At 40.2% G+C, this 20,113-nt stretch overlaps 2 protein-coding genes across 5 annotated transcripts in view; one reads left to right on the top strand and one right to left on the bottom strand.

The window, feature by feature from the left end:
* Positions 1–932: 932 nt before the first annotated feature.
* LOC111949420 (serpin H1) lies at positions 933–5,523 on the top strand. 4 transcript variants are annotated; one of them, XM_023966560.2, is made up of 6 exons: positions 933–1,065; positions 1,905–1,948; positions 3,087–3,709; positions 3,841–3,939; positions 4,064–4,296; positions 4,464–5,523. In XM_023966560.2, exons 3-6 carry the CDS (start codon positions 3,124–3,126, stop codon positions 4,764–4,766), a joined length of 1,221 nt encoding a protein of 406 aa, XP_023822328.1. In that variant the 5' UTR covers positions 933–1,065; positions 1,905–1,948; positions 3,087–3,123; the 3' UTR covers positions 4,767–5,523. The 4 variants fall into 4 exon arrangements, with proteins under 4 accessions (XP_023822328.1, XP_023822330.1, XP_023822329.1 ...); XM_023966562.2 differs by having other exon boundaries at positions 956–1,065; positions 1,905–1,966; XM_023966561.2 differs by lacking the exon at positions 1,905–1,948 and having other exon boundaries at positions 956–1,065.
* Positions 5,524–6,406: 883 nt separating this feature from the next.
* The window catches only part of LOC111982532 (retinal guanylyl cyclase 2), a 31,259-nt gene continuing 17,552 nt past the window's right edge, over positions 6,407–20,113 (bottom strand). The window contains exons 12-18 of the mRNA XM_024014094.2: positions 12,043–12,206; positions 11,648–11,840; positions 11,295–11,469; positions 9,755–9,853; positions 9,255–9,349; positions 9,072–9,157; positions 6,407–8,071 (exon numbers count right to left, since the gene is read on the bottom strand). Coding sequence (XP_023869862.1) covers positions 7,987–8,071; positions 9,072–9,157; positions 9,255–9,349; positions 9,755–9,853; positions 11,295–11,469; positions 11,648–11,840; positions 12,043–12,206 — 897 coding nt within the window. The 3' untranslated portion in view covers positions 6,407–7,986. The remainder of the gene's footprint in view (positions 8,072–9,071; positions 9,158–9,254; positions 9,350–9,754; positions 9,854–11,294; positions 11,470–11,647; positions 11,841–12,042; positions 12,207–20,113) is intronic.

Below are 20,113 nucleotides of genomic sequence, written 5' to 3'. Positions count from 1 at the left end.
TGGGGTGGGGACATTACAGCGGCATGGGTGTGGGAGAGGGGTTACGTTTGTAGAAGCCTCGGGGAACCTTCTCCCCCGATCAACAAAAGGCAAGTCTCTCATCAGCTGGCATGTGAGGGCAATTTAAAATCGGGCTGCAAAAAGAGATGTACATTTCTGGAGAAAACTAGCTACATGCACAGTGAAATTATGTGATTTGAACTGATGGCATCAGGATTACATTTCACTATACCTATTTCAGAGAAGTTCTACATGGTACCGGCAGAATTTCACGTTGTATTACAATAAAAGCTTACTTTTCGTTTAAATGGTGTAAAAAGCGATTTCAGTTGCTTGTATTCGGACTCGTGATGACGTGTTTAGGACAGAGCTTGATTTCTAGCTGGTTTACAGCACTGTTGCTATAGCTCCTGCTCCACATCCCCCATCCTAAACAAGCCTGCAATCAGCTGAGGAAGACGTGGCAGTATGGGGGAGGGGTGAGTGATGGAGAGGCTGAAACTGTAACTACTTTTACAAACTTATAGTAACTACGGTTACAACTACTGTTATAAATGCCATGTGGATTCCCTTCCATAATCATTGCTTTTGAACAGGATTATTGAAAATACAATACACTTATACACATGCATATGAGCATTGTGCCCGGTGTGTCCATTCACAACTACAAGAGGAAGCCAAAGGGATATCATCACTGACATGCACATATCCACACTATTGTACTTTACTTTTTTTGCACTTGTCTGTATAAAAACAAAATGACCACATCCATACCCATATCTATTGTGCTGGTGAAAGTTAATATGATGAAAGCTGTGTGTGTGATTGAGTCAGTCTACAGCATTAGGACCATGCAGAGCACTGCATCAAATGGATCCAGGGGGAGGTCTGAAGTCTCTGCTCCAAAGGAGAGGCATAGGTTTTGCATTTGCATACCCCATTCCCAACTTCCAGAAGTTTCTTTTCCATGGTCTATAAAGGCCAGAGAAAAAACTGTAGGATCAGTCAACAGACGAGCGAACCCAGAGAGTGAGGGCTGAGAGAGATTGTGCCAAGCTCTGCCAGGTAAGGACTGGGAGAAGGCTCTCGTTTGACCATGTTTTTTTGGGAAAGCTGTTTTGTTTTTAATGTTTAAAGTCAAAGTACAGTGCATGCTCTTTTTAACATAACTTTGTAGAATGTGGAATGTATTCTGATTCAGACACTCTTGCACAGTCTTGACGTTTAGTAAAACAACATATATTTCCTATTATCTCAATTGTTTGGTGAGATTACTGGAGTAGCTGATAGGGTGCCGCATTGATTTTCATGCAATGTATCTGTAAAGGGTATTAGATACGTCAGTTAACTGTACTTTGAGATAATATCGTTGCTTGATGATGCATGTTGATGTTTGGTTTACAATTATTCAATAAATTAAGAGAACTACAAATCATTGCATTAACTTGATATATATATATGCCAGTAATTTATTGGGTAAAACACCAACGTTTCGGCATCACTGTGCCTTTTTGAGGGTAATTGCACACACAAACAAGCAGAACTGCTATTTACTAACATTGCATAGATGATTTTGGGAGTGGTGGGATGTTATAAAAAATCCGACTTGGTTCTCTGTGGAGCTGATGCTGTTCCACTGTGGCATTTCTGATTGGATGGATGTTTTTCTGGGACATACACTGACCAYTGAGAGAAGTTTTACGTGTGTGTGCATGATATACCTAGCTACGGATCATTATTAAAGAAAATATAAAATACAAAATGTTTTCAACAATGGATCCTATATCAAGGGAAGATGGAAAGAATATCAAAATTTAGAAGTAATAAAATAACTCCATATGGGTCTGACTAATGCTTTATCACCTGCTCTATGGAGATTACCAAATGCACCTCTTTTCTTTCAGAATGAAAAACGAAAACCTTGACATCAGTATGAAAACATTTCAAGGTATCCCAAGAGAATGATGTAAAGTGTACAAAAATACAAAAATTCAGAATCTGTGGAAAAAAAGCTACACAGCCTATATACTGCCATGTTTTTGAAGGCAGGAAAGCAATTTACAAGTAGTGGAAAATCAAAGGATTGATCAGAAGCCACTCCTCCACATGTATCCTGAGGCTACATATTTGCTCCTTTTGTTTGAACAAGTCGGGCAAACAAAAAAGTTAGTAACGGGTACCTCCATAGGTTCTATGTTGACACGATCTATTGACAAAATTGTGCTGTAATGATACCTCTGAGAAATTCTGAATWTCACATTTTAGAAATTGTGAATGTATGCTTTTTTGTTCTACAATTAACAAGAGCACAGAGAGGTATCAAATTACACCCTGAGTCAGAGCTCAGCACTCCTGGCTGCTGCTATAGCTCAAGATTTCTACAGCTGCTGACGTGGCTAGAAACATGGCTGCCTAAAATTGGGACCCATTCATTTGTGCAGCCAACGTGGTGGCTAATGTCATTCAATTGCTGAATATGTGGGACCTCATTCTAAAACCACACCGTAATAACACATTACACTCAGTAAACAAAACATTAAGAACACTTGCTCTTTCCATGACATAGATTAAACAAGTGAATCCAGGTGAAAGCTATGATCCCTTATTGATGTCACTTGTTATGAAGAGGAGACAGGCTAGAGAAGGARTTTTAAGCCTTTAGACAATTTAGACATGGATTGTGTATGTGTGCCATTCAGAGGGTGAATGGGCAAGACAATATTTAAGTGCCTTTGAAATGGGTATGGTAGGTGCCAAGCACACTGGGTTGTGTCAAGAACTGCAACACTGCTGGGGTTATCACACTCAACAGGACATCCAGCCAACTTGAGACAACTGTGGGAAGCATTGGGGTSAACATGGGCCAGCATCCCTGTGAAACGCTTTCGATGCCTTATAGAGCCCATGCCCGACAAATTGAGTCTTTTCTGAYGGCYYAATGGGGGGGGGGGGGGMGSACCTCAACCTCAACATACTCAGCGTATACAGGCTATACAAAAATAGACCCTTTGAAACAATGGCCTCAAATACCAACACAGGATTTCCAACATTATTTCCAACATTATTGTATTTTTGTCTGCTTTCAGGCTTCTATAGCTGCTCAACAACCAGAAGACAGAAAGGATGTGGGTAACCAACGTTGTAGTTCTGTGCCTCCTGGCCGTTGCGGCCTCCGAAGAAGACAAGAAGAAGCTGAGCAGCCATGCCACCACCATGGCTGACAAGAGCGCCAACCTGGCCTTCAGCCTCTACCACATGGTGGCCAAGGAGAAGGGCCTTGATAACATCCTGATATCCCCTGTGGTGGTAGCCTCCTCCCTTGGTATGGTGGCTCTCGGAGGCAAGGCATCCACCGCCTCCCAGGTCAAGTCTGTCCTCAGCGCTGACGCCCTGAAGGATGAGCACCTGCACACAGGCCTGTCAGAGCTCCTGACTGAGGTCAGCGACCCCAAGACCCGTAACGTCACATGGAAGATCAGTAACCGCCTCTACGGCCCCAGCTCGGTCACCTTCGCCGACAACTTTGTGAAGAGCAGCAAGAAGCATTACAACTATGACCACTCGAAGATCAACCTCAGGGACAAGAGGAGCGCAGTGAACTCCATCAACGAATGGGCGGCCAAGTCGACAGACGGCAAGCTGCCTGAGATCACCAAGGATGTGCAGAATGCTGACGGAGCAACGATCGCCAACGCTATGTTCTTCAAGCGTAAGTAGAGCTATTCAAAAACACACAGTAGCCTAGTAGTTAGTACCTTTGACTACTGTTATTACTATTTATATTGGGGCGTATTAAACAGTAAGATTGTGAGATGTGAAAACATTATCCTCTTTCTCCAGCTCACTGGGATGAGAAGTTTCATGAGAAGATGGTAGACAACCGTGGCTTCCTGGTGACCCGTTCATTCACAGTCTCTGTTCCCATGATGCATCGCACCGGTAGATTTCACTAACCTTTTGAATAGAGACATACCGTACTATAAGCCTTAATATAAGACATTATCTACATCATTATCAAGAGAACTTGACTCATCTATTCTCATCCCATGACTGTGTTCCACAGGTCTCTATAAGTTCCATGATGACACAGAGAACAGGTTGTTTGTGCTGGACATGCCACTGGGCCAGAAGCAGTCCAGCCTGGTGTTCATCATGCCCTATCACCTGGAACCCCTTGACAGGCTGGAGAAGCTGCTGACCCGCAAGCAGCTGGAAACCTGGATGGGCAAGATGGAGGAGAGGGCCGTGGCCATCTCTCTGCCCAAAGTCAGCATGGAGGTTAGCCACAACCTCCAGGTAATCACATCATTGCGATTATATTGTTTGCAATAGATTTAAGGGTCATTAAAGACTTATCTCATAAACTATGACTCAACTTTTAAGCTTGACTATGAAAGAACATATTTGACTTACATATGAAACGTTTCTCCATATGTCACCGTCTATTGTACTCTTCTCTCCAGAAAACTCTTGGTGAACTTGGTCTGACCGACGCTGTGGACAAAACCAAGGCCGATCTGTCCAACATCTCCGGCAAGAAGGACCTGTACCTCTCCAACGTGTTCCACGCCTCTTCAATGGAGTGGGACATCGAGGGGAACCCCTTCGACACCAGCATCTTCGGAAGCGAGAAGCTGAGGAACCCCAAGTTGTTCTATGCTGACCATCCCTTCATCTTCCTGGTGAAGGACAACAAGACCAACTCCATCCTCTTCATCGGCAGAATGGTGCGACCCAAAGGAGACAAGATGCGTGACGAGTTGTAATAGTTAATGGACAGTTTGAGAGATACGGTTACTGATTGAATCATGCCAGGAAATAGTATGTGTATTATGGTATGACTGTTACCCCAAGAACACATTCCAATAGGTCATCTGTGGACTGAATATCTAGACCTACTATTGTATCACAGACACATTAAGCACTCCCAGGGAACAGGTGTATACGTTCAAATAAATGCTGTTTGGCCTTTGCAATGCACCATAATCAATAACATTGTCAAAGTCTGCATTTCAATACATTTCAGGAAAAACACCACAAGTGCCTTTTTAGAGTCCCTGAACATTGAATAGCAGATGACCCGACAGCATGCTTATATTAAGTATGATCTCTCTGATTTTTGCCTTCCATAAAATCAGACTTTTTTCCACCATTCTTTTCACCAGTATAGGTTTGGCTTCTCTCTCTTATTGGGTTTGTGATATGTGTGGTTAGTTGCATTATCTTTCATGTTTAAAGAGAAAAAGATTGTTGCACAAGTGTACTACTAGCTAATTAAGTGTCATACTATTTTCCACTTTCCACCCTGCAAAGTACATTTCTCATGCTTTCACAGTTTTTGCCTCCCAGCTGCACTGAAACTGTTCCTCTGCAGTCTTTGATTTGATTGAATTATCTATGCCATTTGCCAACCAAACTGTGATTTTGTTGTAGGCATTTACCACTAAACCTTGGAATGTTGCCATAATGCAATGTTGTGTCCTTTTTGACTCTTTTTTTCAATAAAAAGAAACCTAAAATGAACTTGGTGTCTGATTAACATTGAGTTTATCCAAGTAAGAATCTAGTCAGTTTCCTCAAAGAATACTGATACATCATGATCAAGAAAGGGTTAGATGTTGCATAGTAAAGGGCTCATAAGGGGCCATAATCAGGATGCAAGCCTCTGAAATGAACAACATTTTGCAGTGAGTGTGCAATTGTGCAGAACGTGTCTTAACTGTCTGGGTTCAGTGAGGAGAATGATATTCGTTCCAGTTGGCCTAATGGCCAACATTCCTCTGTCACAGAATGGATGTGGAGATTCTTTCCCCGGAGACCCTAAGTTGCAAACCTGCGAAAGGCACACAATTCCAAAGGATTCCCCAATCTTAGACCTTACCCACTTTTAACACAGTAGTTAGTACTGTCAGAGTGTAAGTTTTGTATAGAGATCACTAAGTTAGGAAATCCCCATTATAGAGCTAATTAACCTAGCTGGGTAAGATTGGAGTGCAAGGTTAACATGGTGAACAGGGAGAAAGAGATCTACTCAACAAGGAAGTCAAATTTATGACATCTCTATTGTCAATTGACAGACCTTAAGACACGAAACTGATTCAGAAACTGTTCATAAATAATTATGAAAAACAGACATTAGTAGAATCTGGGGTGTTAGAAACAAAGTTGTACTCCATCATCATATGCCCATAAACAATGTAGAGAGTAAAGGACAAAGAGAATGGAGGGGACAGAAAGAGCAAGAGGTGATCTCAGCGCCATCTCCTGGTGAATAGAGGAACCATGTGGAGAATACTTTCCCTTTCCTTCTGTCTAGAAGAGCCATTGAAATAAGTGTCACATACATGTAAATAAAACAGTGATTTATTTAATTAAATATATCATATTTACATTAGTCTTTGTGTCTCATAAATATCCAAGACTTATAACATAATGAATGCATCTTTACGTTACTGATTACGGATTACATTAGTCATGTAACTGTAATCAGTAACAAATTACATTTTTCAACACTGTGCATCTTGAAAATTTAAGTTGCAAACTGTATATTATTTTAATTCATTGTTCTCATAGTCTATGAAGTAGATGAAATAATAGAAGACAATAAAAGCTCACCAATATGTATCATCAAACATCAATCTGCATATATCATTGCTCATGTTATTTGGTAATGATCTATTCATGTTTTGCGCTGCATAGGTAACCCTAAAGTATGAGCTCATAGCGCCTGTAATGGACGCTCATTCATTTTAATTTATACAAGTCATACCTTCAACCAAACAAGAGATGGTACTCTTGTCCATGATGGCATAGACATCAGACAATGACAATTCTTTACTTGTCTTGTCTATGGAGAATCAGTATCCTCCGTGGCTCCAAATGCCCTGCTTAAAGGAAAGCCGTTTTACAGAAACATTACATAGACAATCTATAACAACGGGACACAGCATGCATATACTCATTTTGTTTTGAATTTCTAGAGGTCAATGTAAAACATAGAAATCCAGTGTCTGTCCTTAGTTTTTGCATTGTATCATTGTCCTCAAATAGCACTCTTTTTTCTCATACAAAAAAACACGATTAATATAGGGAATTATTTACCTAGATGCCAACAAACTTGTGGTCCATTAACAATACAGTAGATATATATCCGATTTCCTCTCACAACTTTGGAAAGCTAACCGTACATCCATACAAAGCTTTTCGGCCATAACTTAAAAATTGAATATCATATTTTGCCATAACTAACAAAATGTCTTATTTCACCCCACAACTCTCATCAGCTGGAGAGAAGTGCTCCTTCCAAAACGTTTAGAAGAGTGATGAAACATTTTTTTAAATGTAACATAACTCCTATTATGCATGTGATTAAAAGCTATAGTACAGTATGGGAGTGGAGTGATACAGTAGTACATCCTGTTGAGCACTGGGGCCTCACCCCCACCCTGCCATGGAATACAATTTATGTCAAATTGACGTCAAAAGTTGATATGTTTTGGATTTTAGCTAACCCTAAACCTAACCCTTTTCCTAAKCTTAACTTAATTCTCCTTAGCTGCTACATTAATTCTCCTAACCTGCTGCGTAAATTCTCCTAACCTGCTACCTAAAGTCCATTTTGACATAAACTGTATCCCATCTAGACAAAACCACTCCACTGACACGAAGCCACTTAGTGGCCAATGGGAGACCAGAAACATAAGTGTATGGTTCATTAAGAAGACACGCACTATCCCTGTCGCAGGACGGTAATACAACAACCTTCATTTCATTAGTGCTCTCCCTTTCTGCTGTGCTGGCCACAAGCAGATTACACAGACAGAAGCCAGGAAATCCTATTAAAGGAGGCCACGTAAGCTGCAGTGAGCAGGCCGGTCCATGCCCTCTGTCCTCCAGTTCTTCATCATCCCTTTCTCTTCCTCTCTCTCTCTCTTTGGATGTGTCTTCTTCTCCCCATGTTTGTCTCTCTCCGTCTGTCTCGTCTGCTCAGATTTTAGGCTTGTCCACCTCCCGGTTGGCCTTGCGAAATATCGTCTTGATCTCATCTGTRACCATCTCTTGCCAGTTGTCCCTGAGAATGGAAGATCAAATAACATTTAAACATACTTTCACTTAAAACAGTAGTCTAGTAGGCCTATCAGATTATAGTAAACAAGACAGCTGGTGAGACAAGATGAGACGAGAGGACATGGCAGAAGAAGCATGACTGAGAATGTTAATTGTCTTAGAGAACAGGAGGCTGGAGAGGGAAGGACGGCTCAAAATAATGTCTGGAATGGAGTGAATAGAGTGAATTCCATTAATTCCGTTCCAGCCATTTCTATGAGCCCGTACTCCCCAATTAAGGTGTCACCAGCCACCAGTGTCTCAGAGGTGCTGCCTCAAATGAGAGTGTGAGAAGAAAGGAAGGACGGAAATGAGGGTGAACCACTCACAATGGAAAGAGATTATCCAACATGAATAGAGCTTTTCTGGGATGGTCAAGCTCTGCTTTAACAGTATTGAAGGTGATAAGATCAGAATATTAGAGAAGAGATCAAATCAAGACTTGAAGAGATCAGATCAAGAGACTATGGATAGACAGTATAGGGGGCGGGGGGGTAGTAGAGGGGGATCAACAAAATCCCACAGATTGTGAAATCCACAAACTACATGCAACAGAAGAACCCACACAACAACTAGCTTTCCACCATGACACAACAGAGCACGGCATGCAAGTTGCTAGCTACCTCCTCGATTTTGACTCAGAGAATCAAGCTTTTTTCTCTGCTTTTTTCCCCTTGTACGCAGCTATATCCTCTGGGTTCAGTCCATGATTGTCATCCCTAAAGTAGGCAAAACATGTAATGCCACCATAACAGCCTCAATCACATCCTAGTATTCAATGGGGCTCCATTTTGCTCATGTAGTGAATGATGAGAAAATGTGTGAAATGACTACACATAAACACATAGAACTGCTGTATAATCAATGCACAAATATTCACCAAATTAAATGTAGACATGTTAAGATTCACTTAGGGTGGTTCTCGCCAGGGTGTCAACATAAGGTACTGTATTGTGAGTTCCTACCCTGGTTTTATCTCTGGAGGGTTCGGTAAAGGCTTTGTGAAGTTTTCTTTCCCAACCAGCCAGTATGTCTCTTCAATGCCTTTACCCTGTAAGAACACATCATTATTCATGATTTATTTATAAACAGTTGAAAGAAATACTACAGGTGAACACAGAGGATAATATATTGTGAGGTGTTTATACCTTCAGCTCTGTCATGCCCCTGACGTCTATCTTGTAGCCCTCGTTGAGGGAGCGTAGGATCTTCACAGTGCTCATGTTCACATGAATTCTATAAGCTGAACGGAAATAACACTGTCACTACAAACCATACCATAATGCAGACATCCTGAGCAGAAATACACAGAGTGAACAAAACATTAAGAACTGACCAGGTGACTCCAGGTGAAAGCTATGATCCCTTATTGATGTCACTTGTTAAATCCACTTCAATCAGTGTAGATGCAGGGGAGGAGACAAGTTAAAGAAGGATTTCTAAGCCCTGAGACAATTGAGACATGGATTGTATATGTGTGCCATTCAGAAGTTGAATGGGCAAGACAAAATATTTAAATGCCTTTGAACGGGGTATGGTGGTAGGTGCCAGGCCAGGTGCACTGGTTTGTGTCAAGGGGGTGCAACTCAATATTAGGAAGGTGTTCTTAATGTTTTGTAAATCAACACCAAGAACCTCTGATACTCACGCAGCCCAGTGGATTCCATACGAGAGGCAGTGTTGACTGTGTCTCCAAAAAGGCAGTACCGAGGCATGGTCAGACCCACCACCCCAGCAACACATGACCCTGTACACACACAACACACATCCCCACATACAGACAGTTAGAAAAGGAAATATAATCAAAGTGATTGATTGTGATATGAAGAGCTTATTTCCAAAACGTTATATCCACATATTTTTCACATTTGTGTTTTTTTCACCAGAAATGATTTCTGCTTATGGGTACCTTCATGTGTGTGTAAAATATGACTGTTTCAATTAATAGATTTTAAGTGTGGATTAAAATGTTGATTTTTTTTTTGCAAATCGCTATGTCCATTGTTTAGCTGGAATGGAATGTTTGCATACTGTATATTTGACTGTGATATTTGGTTGTCTCACCTACAGTACCAGTCAAAAGTTTGGACATAACTACTCATTCAAGGGTTTTTCTTTATTTTTACTATTTTCTACATTGTAGAATAATAGTGAAGACATCAAAACTTTGAAATAACACATATGGAATCATGTAGTAAGCAAAAAAGTGTTAAACAAATCAAAATATATTTTATATTTGAGATTGTTCCAAGTAGCCACCCTTTCCCTTGATGACAGCTTTGCACACTTGGCATTCTCTCAACCCCAGCTTCATGAGGTAGTCACCTGGAATGCATTTAAATTAACAGGTGTGCCTTGTTAAAAGTTCATTTGTGGAATTTCTTTCCTTCTTAATGCGTTTGAGCCAATTAGTCGTGTTGTGACAAGGTAGGGGTGGTATACAGAAGATAGCCCTATTTGGTAAAATACCAAGTCCATATTGTGTCAAGAACAGCTCAAATAAGCAAAGAGAAATGACAGTCCATCATTCCTTTAAGACATGAAGGTCAGTCAATGCGGAAGAAATTTCAAGAACTTTCAAAGTTTCTTCAAGTGCAGTCGCAAAAACCGTCAAGCGCTATGATGAAACTGGCTCTCATGAGGACTGCCACAGGAAAGGAAGACCCAGAGTTACCTCTGCTGCAGAAGATAAGTTCATTAGAGTTAGCTGCACCTCAGATTGCAGCCCAAATAAATATTTACGTCACAAATGTATCACAGTTCTTTATTAAAAATGTATTTATTTGTTACAGTACATTTGACTGTGTAAAACCTGGCAATACTACTTATTTATTTGTGAGTGAAGTAGATACATAGCGTTTTGCAAAAAAACATGATTATTGGTCTCTGAAATGAAAACATCAAGTGATAGATTTCAAACAAATACATGTCTGTCATTGAACAACCCCATGTCATGATTAGATAGTGAAAAAACACACCAATCGCTTTCCTAAGTTCTTTAAACTGTAGAAGATAATTTACCAAGATTTCTGAAAATGGATATATAGCATTTTGGAAAGAAACTCTTCATCTTTATAAACACCTCACATTGGGATTCAGCCATTGAGCAAGATTGATCAACTAGCTAATATGTGACCTAACTTCAGAGTGTGTCTGCCAGGCAGGGACAACCCAATGCCCTCTCTCACCTGAGTGTATCCCTATTCGTATCCTGACGGGCACGCCGGGCATGTGGCGCATCTGGAAGGTGCCCACAGAGCTCAGGATGTTCAGGGACATGTTGGCTATCTCCGCTGCGTGTTTGTTGCCATTCCTCTTGGGTAGACCTGATGCCACCATGTAGGCGTCACCAATGGTCTCTACCTACACAATGAAAACAAACAGGCATACAGTAAATCATTGCCACATCGATACTCAAAAAATCATCACGTCACTTGATTTGTGTTGTTGTGATGCTTCCCTAGCACCGCACCCCAACCCGCAACTATGATGCTCAGCTCATTTCGGTTCAACTCAGTAGTGTGAAAATAGTATAACTGACCTTGTATACGTCGTGGTTGCTGAGCACAGCGTCAAACAGGGTGTACAGGTCATTGAGCAGGTCCACCACCTCGATGGGATCACTGAGGGAGGAGATGGTGGTGAAGCCTACTATGTCACTGAAGTAGATGGTGACCTGGTCAAAGTACTCTGGCTCCACTGTTGCACCCGTCTTCAGAGCCTCTGCCACAGAACTGTAATGTGACATGGGACATTTTGTGTTTGTGGTAATGTGACACAGAGCAACAAACAATCATTAAAAGTCAAAAGTATGGTACTGTATCATGTTATGAAAAGATAATACCCTTGGCATTGTACAAGAATGATATCTTGAAATAACAAAATGCCCATTGTCTTCTTTAGTTGTCTGTGTGTGTGTTATAACATGAAGCTCACGGAGGCAGCATCTCAGACAGCAGTTTCTCCGTCCTCTGTTTCTCCACTTCCAGCTCCTCTGTCCTCTCTCTGATCAGGTCCTCCAGGTTAGATGAGTACTGTTCCAGCATCCGCAACATGGAGTCAATGATGTTGGTCTTCTTGCCCTTGTTGATCAGCTTGAACTGTGACACAACACCATCATCATCATCTTTGGTGCACCACTACATTATGTAATATTATGTATGACTTATGCTCTCTGTAAAAATCCATAAAGCTATGAGCCAAGACTTTGTCCGTGTCTGAATATCCATACTAGCGTTTGCAATGTTTTTTTAAGGGGTGGATCAGCTTTGATATTGCTGATAGATTGTTGCTTCCATCAATGTAATTGTCTGCATCATTTCCTATCCACCAGATATTATTTGGGTAAATATATATATCCAAATACATACATACATACCCATACATACCCATATACAGTCGTGGCTAAACGTTTTGAGAATGACACAAATATTAATTTTCAGTCTGCTGCCTCAGTTTGTATGATGGCAATTTGCATATACTCCGGAATGTTATGAAGAGTGATCAGATGAATTGCAATTAATTGCAAAGTCCCTCTTTGCCATGCAAATGAACTGAATCCCCAAAAAACATTTCCACTGCATTTCAGCCCTGCCACAAAAGGACCAGCTGACATCATGTCAGTGATTCTCTCGTTAACACAGTTGTGAGTGTTGATGAGGACAAGGCTGGAAATCACTCTGTCATGCTGATTGAGTTCGAATAACAGACTGGAAGCTTCAAAAGGAGGATGGTGCTTGGAATCATTGTTCTTCCTTTGTCAACCATGGTTACCTGCAAGGAAACACGTGCCGTCATCATTGCTTTGCATAAAAAGGGTTTCACAGGCAAGGATATTGCTGCCAGTAAGATTGCACCTAAATCAACCATTTATCGGATCATCAAGAACTTCAAGGAGAGCGGTTCAATTGCTGTGAAGAAGGCTTCAGGGTGCCCAAGAAAGTCCAGCAAAGGCCAGGACCATCTCCTAAAGTTGATTCAGCTGTGGGATCGGGGCACCACCAGTACAGAGCTTGCTCAGGAATGGCAGCAGGCAGGTGTGAGTGCATCTGCACGCACAGTGAGGCGAAGACTTTTGGAGGATGGCCTGGTGTCAAGAAGGGCAGCAAAGAAGCCCCTTCTCTCCAGGAAAAACATCAGGGACAGACTGATAATCTGCAAAAGGTACAGGGATTGGACTGCTGAGGACTGGGGTAAAGTCCGGAAAAAAGCTTGTCCGGAGAAGACAAGGTGAGCGCTACCATCAGTCCTGTGTCATGCCAACAGTAAAGCATCCTGAGACCATTCATGTGTGGGGTTGCTCCTCAGCCAAGGGAGTGGGCTCACTCACCAATTGCCTAAGAACACAGCCATGAATAAAGAATGGTACCAACACATCCTCCGAGAGCAACTTCTCCCAACCATCCAGGAACAGTTTGGTGAAGAACAATGCCTTTTCCAGCATGATGGAGCACCTTGCCTAAGGCAAAAGTGATAACTAGCTTCTACCTTAAGTTTATACATATTATACACATTTACAGACACAATCTTTTACAATAGTTTATTTTGTTTGTTTTTAGTCCTTCCTCTATTTCTGATGTCCATCCAGTTTGATTTATATTTTTAACTGTGCTATTTCACAACATTTCTGAACCTATTTACATTGGTTATCTTGTTATTAGTCCCACCATTCAGCTCCATTCAACCCCTCCCATCTATCTCTTAACACCATCCATTTTGGATTTCTATTTTCCATATATTTTTCAACTGTCCTGTGATGCTTCACAACAGTACTGAACCTTTTTTCTCATAGCTTCTACAGATTGTAAATTAAATATATAGCATTTTTGCTAAAATAATTATTATATTATTGATTGATAATGACTTTTCAAATCACCTAGAATTGCTATCTGCAGCATTAGTTCTAGGTAAATGTTGCAATTCTATCAGCCATTTCCTGGCTGACCTGTGACCAAAAATGAGCTACATATGAACAGTACCAAAATAATGATCTAATGCCTACTCGTAGCAAAATCTGCAGAGCTGGGAAGATTGTATCCCCCATATACAGTTGAAGTCAAGGTTTACATACACCTTAGCCAAATACATTAAACTCATTTTTCACAATTCCTGACATTTAATCCTAGTAAGAATTCCCTGTCTTAGGTCAGTTAGGATCACCACTTTATTTTAAGAATGTAAAATGTCAGAAATAATAGTAGAGAGATTGATTGATTTCAGCTTTTATTCTTTCATCACATTCCCTGAGGGCCAGAAGTTTACATACACTCAATTAGTATTGGTTGCCTTTAAATTGTTTAACTTGGGTCAAACGTTTCGGTAGCCTTCCACAAGCTTCCCACAATAAGTTGGGTGAATTTTGGCCCAATTTCTCCTGACAGAGCTTGTTAACCGATTCAGTTTGTAGGCCTCCTTGCTCGCACATGCTTTTTCAGTTCTGCCCACAAATTTCTATAGGAATTGGGGGCAGGGCTTTGTGATGGGCCAATCCAATACCTTGACTTTTTGTCCTTAAACCCTTTTGCCACAACTTTGGAAGTATGCTTGGGTCATTGTCCATTTGGAAACCCATTTGCGACCAAGCGTCAACTTCCTGACTGATGTTTGGAATGTCGCTTCAACAAATATCCACTTCATTTTCTTATTCATGATGCCATCTTTTTGTGAAGTGCACCAGTCCCTCCTGCAGCAAAACACCCCCACAAATGAATGCTGTCACCCCCGTGCTTCACGTTGGATGGTGTTCTTCAGCTTGCAAGCCTCCCCTTTTTCCTCCAAACATACCGATGGTCATTATGGCCAAACAGTTCTATATATTGTTTCATCAGACCAGAGGACATTTCTCCAAAACGTACGATCTTTGTCCCAACCATAGTCTGTTTTTTATGGCGGATTTGGAGCAGTGCTTCTTCCTTGCTCAGCGGCCTTTCAGGTTATGTTGATATAGGACTCGTTTTACTGTGGTTATAGATACTCTTGTACCTGTTTCCTCCAGCATCTTCACAAGTCCTTTCCTGTTGTTCTGGATTATTTGCACTTTTCGCACCAAAGTACGTTCATCTCTAGGAGACAGAACGCGTCTCCTTCCTGAGCGGTATGACGGCTGCGTGGTCCTATGGTGTTTATACTTGTGTACTGTCATGACGTTGCCCTCTTTGGGTACAGCGAGCACCCCTCCCTCTGCACCAGCCCTTTTCTATGCACCATCCCCCTACCCCCTGTCTCCTACACCCAGGCTGCTGTGGTCAGGGAGAGGTCATAAATTCCTGGAGGAGATTATCTCCTCATGGCCACAGTATAGAGAGAGAGTAAAGTTTCATAGAGAGAACAAAGGAATTTCTTCCACCTCACAGAACTGGAGAACCGAACAACATTTATGTTCTGGGAAAGGTATAAAAGATCGGTGAAGAATCCAGCTACGAACTGGTCCGTTTGGTACAATTTTGTGAAACTCACGAGAGACAATACGGCCACATTACCATAACGCTGTTTATATAATAGCCTCAGATATGAGGCTTACATCTAATTGTTGTACAGGATGAATGAGGAAAGATTAAATTATTTGTGAAATTATGGGAGGCTATGTAACGATGTAATGTGAGAGAATTGTATTTCTGTATAAAATTSCACTTAAGTCACTGGCACACCCCCATGAACACAGTTAGGACCTGGCGTCATGAGACAGCTTTTTCTGCTCTTCCGAATAAAATCCCCACCTTGAGAATTTCTCAATAGACCATGTTTCTCTCAATTACGAGAGGACAAAGGTTGCAGACCAGCTTACCTCGATAACGAAAGGGCCAAGGTTTGAGACGATTGCTGAATCTTTTAACCATCCCACGTGGTTAAACTTTTAGACTATCGATACCGACAGAATYAGAACAAGTCTTTGATATTAATTACTAGTCTGCAGCTAGGAATTCGGTATCATTGAACGCGAAGACCGACAACCGCCGAAACATTTATTCTATAACGACATGAATGAATGTCACTCTGAACTATCCATTCTAACCACGACAGAGAGAGAGAGAGGACGAACAGACTCTCCAACAGAAACAAACTTTTCAACAGAGATCCCGACGACACACTGAGCGTAAATATATATATTGATTGCAATTGTTCCCGAATGAGTGAGCGTTCATGTGCAAAGGATTAACATTTCAATTGTTATAATTATCAACTGTGTGTTGTCTTATCTCAGTCGACCCCCACCTCCCTTTTGTACACCAAGCCGCGATGCGGTTTATCTCACTAGGGAAACTCCGTTATCATTTCCTTGTAACTATCTACTGTTTATGCATTTCTGTGAATTACTTAGTTAGTAAATACATTATTTAAGACAATTGATGTATGGATGACTCATAGTGAAGACTGGGTTCGTGCAGATAACCAAGAATTTACAACTTTCAGATGAGACTGAAATAAGGTGACGATTAATATTGGCTGCTATTGATGTAAAATATTACTAGGTCTTTAAGAGTTTATTTGGAAGATAACAGCTCTATAAATATTATTTCGTGGTGCTCCGACTTTCTAGTTAATTACATTTACATGATTAGCTCGATCAGGTAATATTAATTACAGAAAAAGGATTTGATAGAATAGCATGTCATATCACTTAATCCGGCATAGCCAAAGACACGACAGTACTATTGTTTGTACAGATGAACATGCTACCTTCAGGCGTTTCGAAATTGCTCCCAAGGATCTCCCACTTGTGGAGATCTACAATTTATTTTCTGAGGTCTTGGCTGATTTATTTTGATTTTCCCATGATGTCAAGCAAACAGGCACTGAGTTTGAAGGTAAGCCTTGAAATACATCCACAGGTACACCTCCAATTGACTCAAATGATGTCAATTAGCCTATCAGAAGCTTCTAAATGACATCATGACCATGACATCATTTTCTGGAATTTTCCAAGCGGTTTAAAGGCACAGTCTACTTAGTGTATGTAAACCTCTGACCCACTGGAATTGTGATACAGTGAATTATAAGTGAAATAATCTGTCTGTAAACAATTGTTGGAAAAATTACTTGTGTCATGCACAAAGTAGATGTCCTAACCGACTTGCCAAAACTATAGTTTGTTAACAAGAAATTTGTGGAGTGGTTGAAAAACGAGTTTTAATGACTCCAATCTAAGTGTATGTAAATGTCTGACTTCAACTGTATATAACATTCTATTGGTTGCAAGAATTTTGTATAATAATTTAAATTGAAAAATTTGAAGTGTTGAATCCGCCGTTGTTTTGTGTGTCAATTCATAAACCATGTGCCATGGAATCGGTACATCGACAATATCTTCCCAACTATTTTGCAATTTATATGGCACAGCTGTCCATTTTTTTGTCCTTAAATCAAATTGGTGTATGTTTTTATCTATCAGAACTTTCTATAACCATTTATGGTCTTTAATGCAGGGCCGACAGACAAGTTCCTTACTTTTTCCCCCTTCCACTTGCCACTTCCATTTTTGTGGTAAAGCTGTAATTAGTTGGTTGTAATTTTGGGTAGAGCAGACATTTCCATATGTCTTTGTTAGCTGCATGTGTGACATAACTCCACCAGTCCTGTTTATGATATAATTTACAAAAATTACAGCTTAAAAAAATAAAAATATTATCGAAAAAAATAAATGTATTTTTGAGATTAACCACAATATTTGTTATATTCTTTGTTCTGCAGGTGGATTAAACTGAAATTGCCACCAACTTTCTAAGGCTTGTTTAAAAAATAAAGATATTTTGGAGATTATTTCATTTTCAAATAACCCGAAAGTGAATGGTTGTAATCTGAATAAAGGGAAAAAGGCCATTCTTGATCATGGGGTGAGACGTTCTTACTAATTTACTAGTGAACCATTTCGGATTTAAGTATAACTTTTGTATGACTGATGCTTTTATTGAGAGGTCTAATGCTTTAATATTTAATAATTTCTGTCCTCCGAATGTCACGACTTCTACCGAAGTCGTTGCCTCTCCTTATTCGGGCGGTGTTCGGCGGTCGACGTCACCAGTCTTCTAGCCATCATCGATCCATTTTTCATTTTCCATTGGTTTTGTCTTGTCTTCCCACACACCTGTTTTCAATCCCATCCATTACCTCTTGTGTATTTAACCCTCTGTTTCCCCTCATGTCTTTGTCAGAGATTGTTTCTTGTTAGTATTGTTTTTTATGTGTATAGGTGCGTGACGGGTCTTCGTACCCATATTTTGTTTATGTTCGTTTCTTATTAGTGTTATGGAGCATGTATTTGGACTATCATTAAAAGACTCCATTTTACACTCCGTTTGACTCTCCTGCGCCTGACTTCCCTGCCACCTATACACACGACACTGACACCGAATTCATATTTGTTATATAAATAGGCCCTTTTAATTTTGTCTGGCTTGCCAAAATTGAAAACGTTTTGTTCATATCATTTAAAAAGAAGGTCATTAGGTGTAGGCAAAACCATAAGCAAATAGGTCAACTGTGATATGACTAAAGAGTTCATAGGAGTGATTTTTCCACAAATAAACAGATATTTTCCTTTCCATGGTAACAAGATCTTATCTATTGTTGCTAACTTTCTATAAAAATGTATTGGAGTGAGATCATTTCTTTCTTTCGGGATTTGTATACCGAGTATGTCCACATCCCCGTCAGACCATTTTATTGGTAAACTACATGGTAATGTAAAAGTTTAATTTATTGTGATCCAATACGTAATATAGTACACTAATCAAAATTTGGTTTTAATCCAAAGAGGTTAGCAAAAGTATCTAGATCCTCTATGAGGCTGTGGAGGGATTCTAATTGCAATTTTAAAAGAAAATATGTATCATCAGCGTACAATGACACCTTTGTTTTTAAGCCATGGATTTCTAATCCCTTAATATTATTGTCTAATTTTAACAGCTAACATTTCGATGGCAATAATAAATAGACATGCCAATAGTGGACAACCTTTTTTTACTCCTCTTGACAGTTTAAAACTTTCTGAGCTGTAGCCATTATTTAGTATTTTACACCTAGGGTTACTATACACACCTTTAACCCATTATTTAAGAGATTCTCCAAAATTGAAATATTCTAGGCGTTTATATATAAACTCCAGTCGTACTTTATCAAAAGTCTTTTCAAAATCAGCTATGAAAACCAGGGCTGGTGTCCCCGATATTTCATAATATTCTATTGTTTCCAGTACTTGTCTTATATTACCTCCAATGTACCATCCATGTTAAAAACCTGTCTGACTAGGATGAATAATATCTGACAATACCTTTAAAATTCTCACGTGCCAAGCATTTAGCTTTACATTTTGCATCACAACACTGAAGTGTAAGAGGCCTCCAATTTTTTAAATGGACTGGAACTTTATATACAGTGGCTTCCGAAAGTATTCACCCCCTTGGCATTTTTCCTATTTTGTTACCTTACAACCTGGAATTAAAATAGATTTTTGGGGGGTTTGTATCATTTGATTTGCACAACATGCCTACCACTTTGAAGATACAAAATATTTTTTATTGTGAAACAAACAAGAAATAGGACAAAAAAAACAGAAAACTTGTGCATAACTATTCACCCCCKCCAAGTCAGTACTTTGTTTTTGTTTTGCAGCAATTACAGCTGCAAGTCTCTTTGAGTATGTCTCTATAAGCTTGGCACATCTAGCCACTGGGATTTTTGCCCATTCTTCAAGGCAAAACTGCTCCAACTCCTTCAAGTTGGATGGGTTCCGCTGGTGTAAAGCATTCTTTAAGTCATACCACAGATTCTCAATTGGATTGAGGTCTGAGATTTGATTAAGCCATTCCAAGACATTTGAATGTTTCCCCTTAAACCACTTGAGTGTTGCTTTAGCAGTATGCTTAGGATTATTGCCCTGCTGGAAGGTGAACCTCCGTCCCAGTCACAAATCTCTGGAAGACTGAAACAGGTTTCCCTCAAGAATTTCCCTGTATTTAGCGCCATCCATCATTCCTTCAATTCTGACCAGTTTCCCAGTCCCTGCCAATGG

The sequence above is a fragment of the Salvelinus sp. IW2-2015 genome, linkage group LG22 (genome assembly GCF_002910315.2).
Source record: "Salvelinus sp. IW2-2015 linkage group LG22, ASM291031v2, whole genome shotgun sequence".
Classification (NCBI taxonomy): Eukaryota; Metazoa; Chordata; class Actinopteri; order Salmoniformes; family Salmonidae; genus Salvelinus; species Salvelinus sp. IW2-2015.
This window is presented reverse-complemented; position numbering and strand designations above follow the sequence as displayed.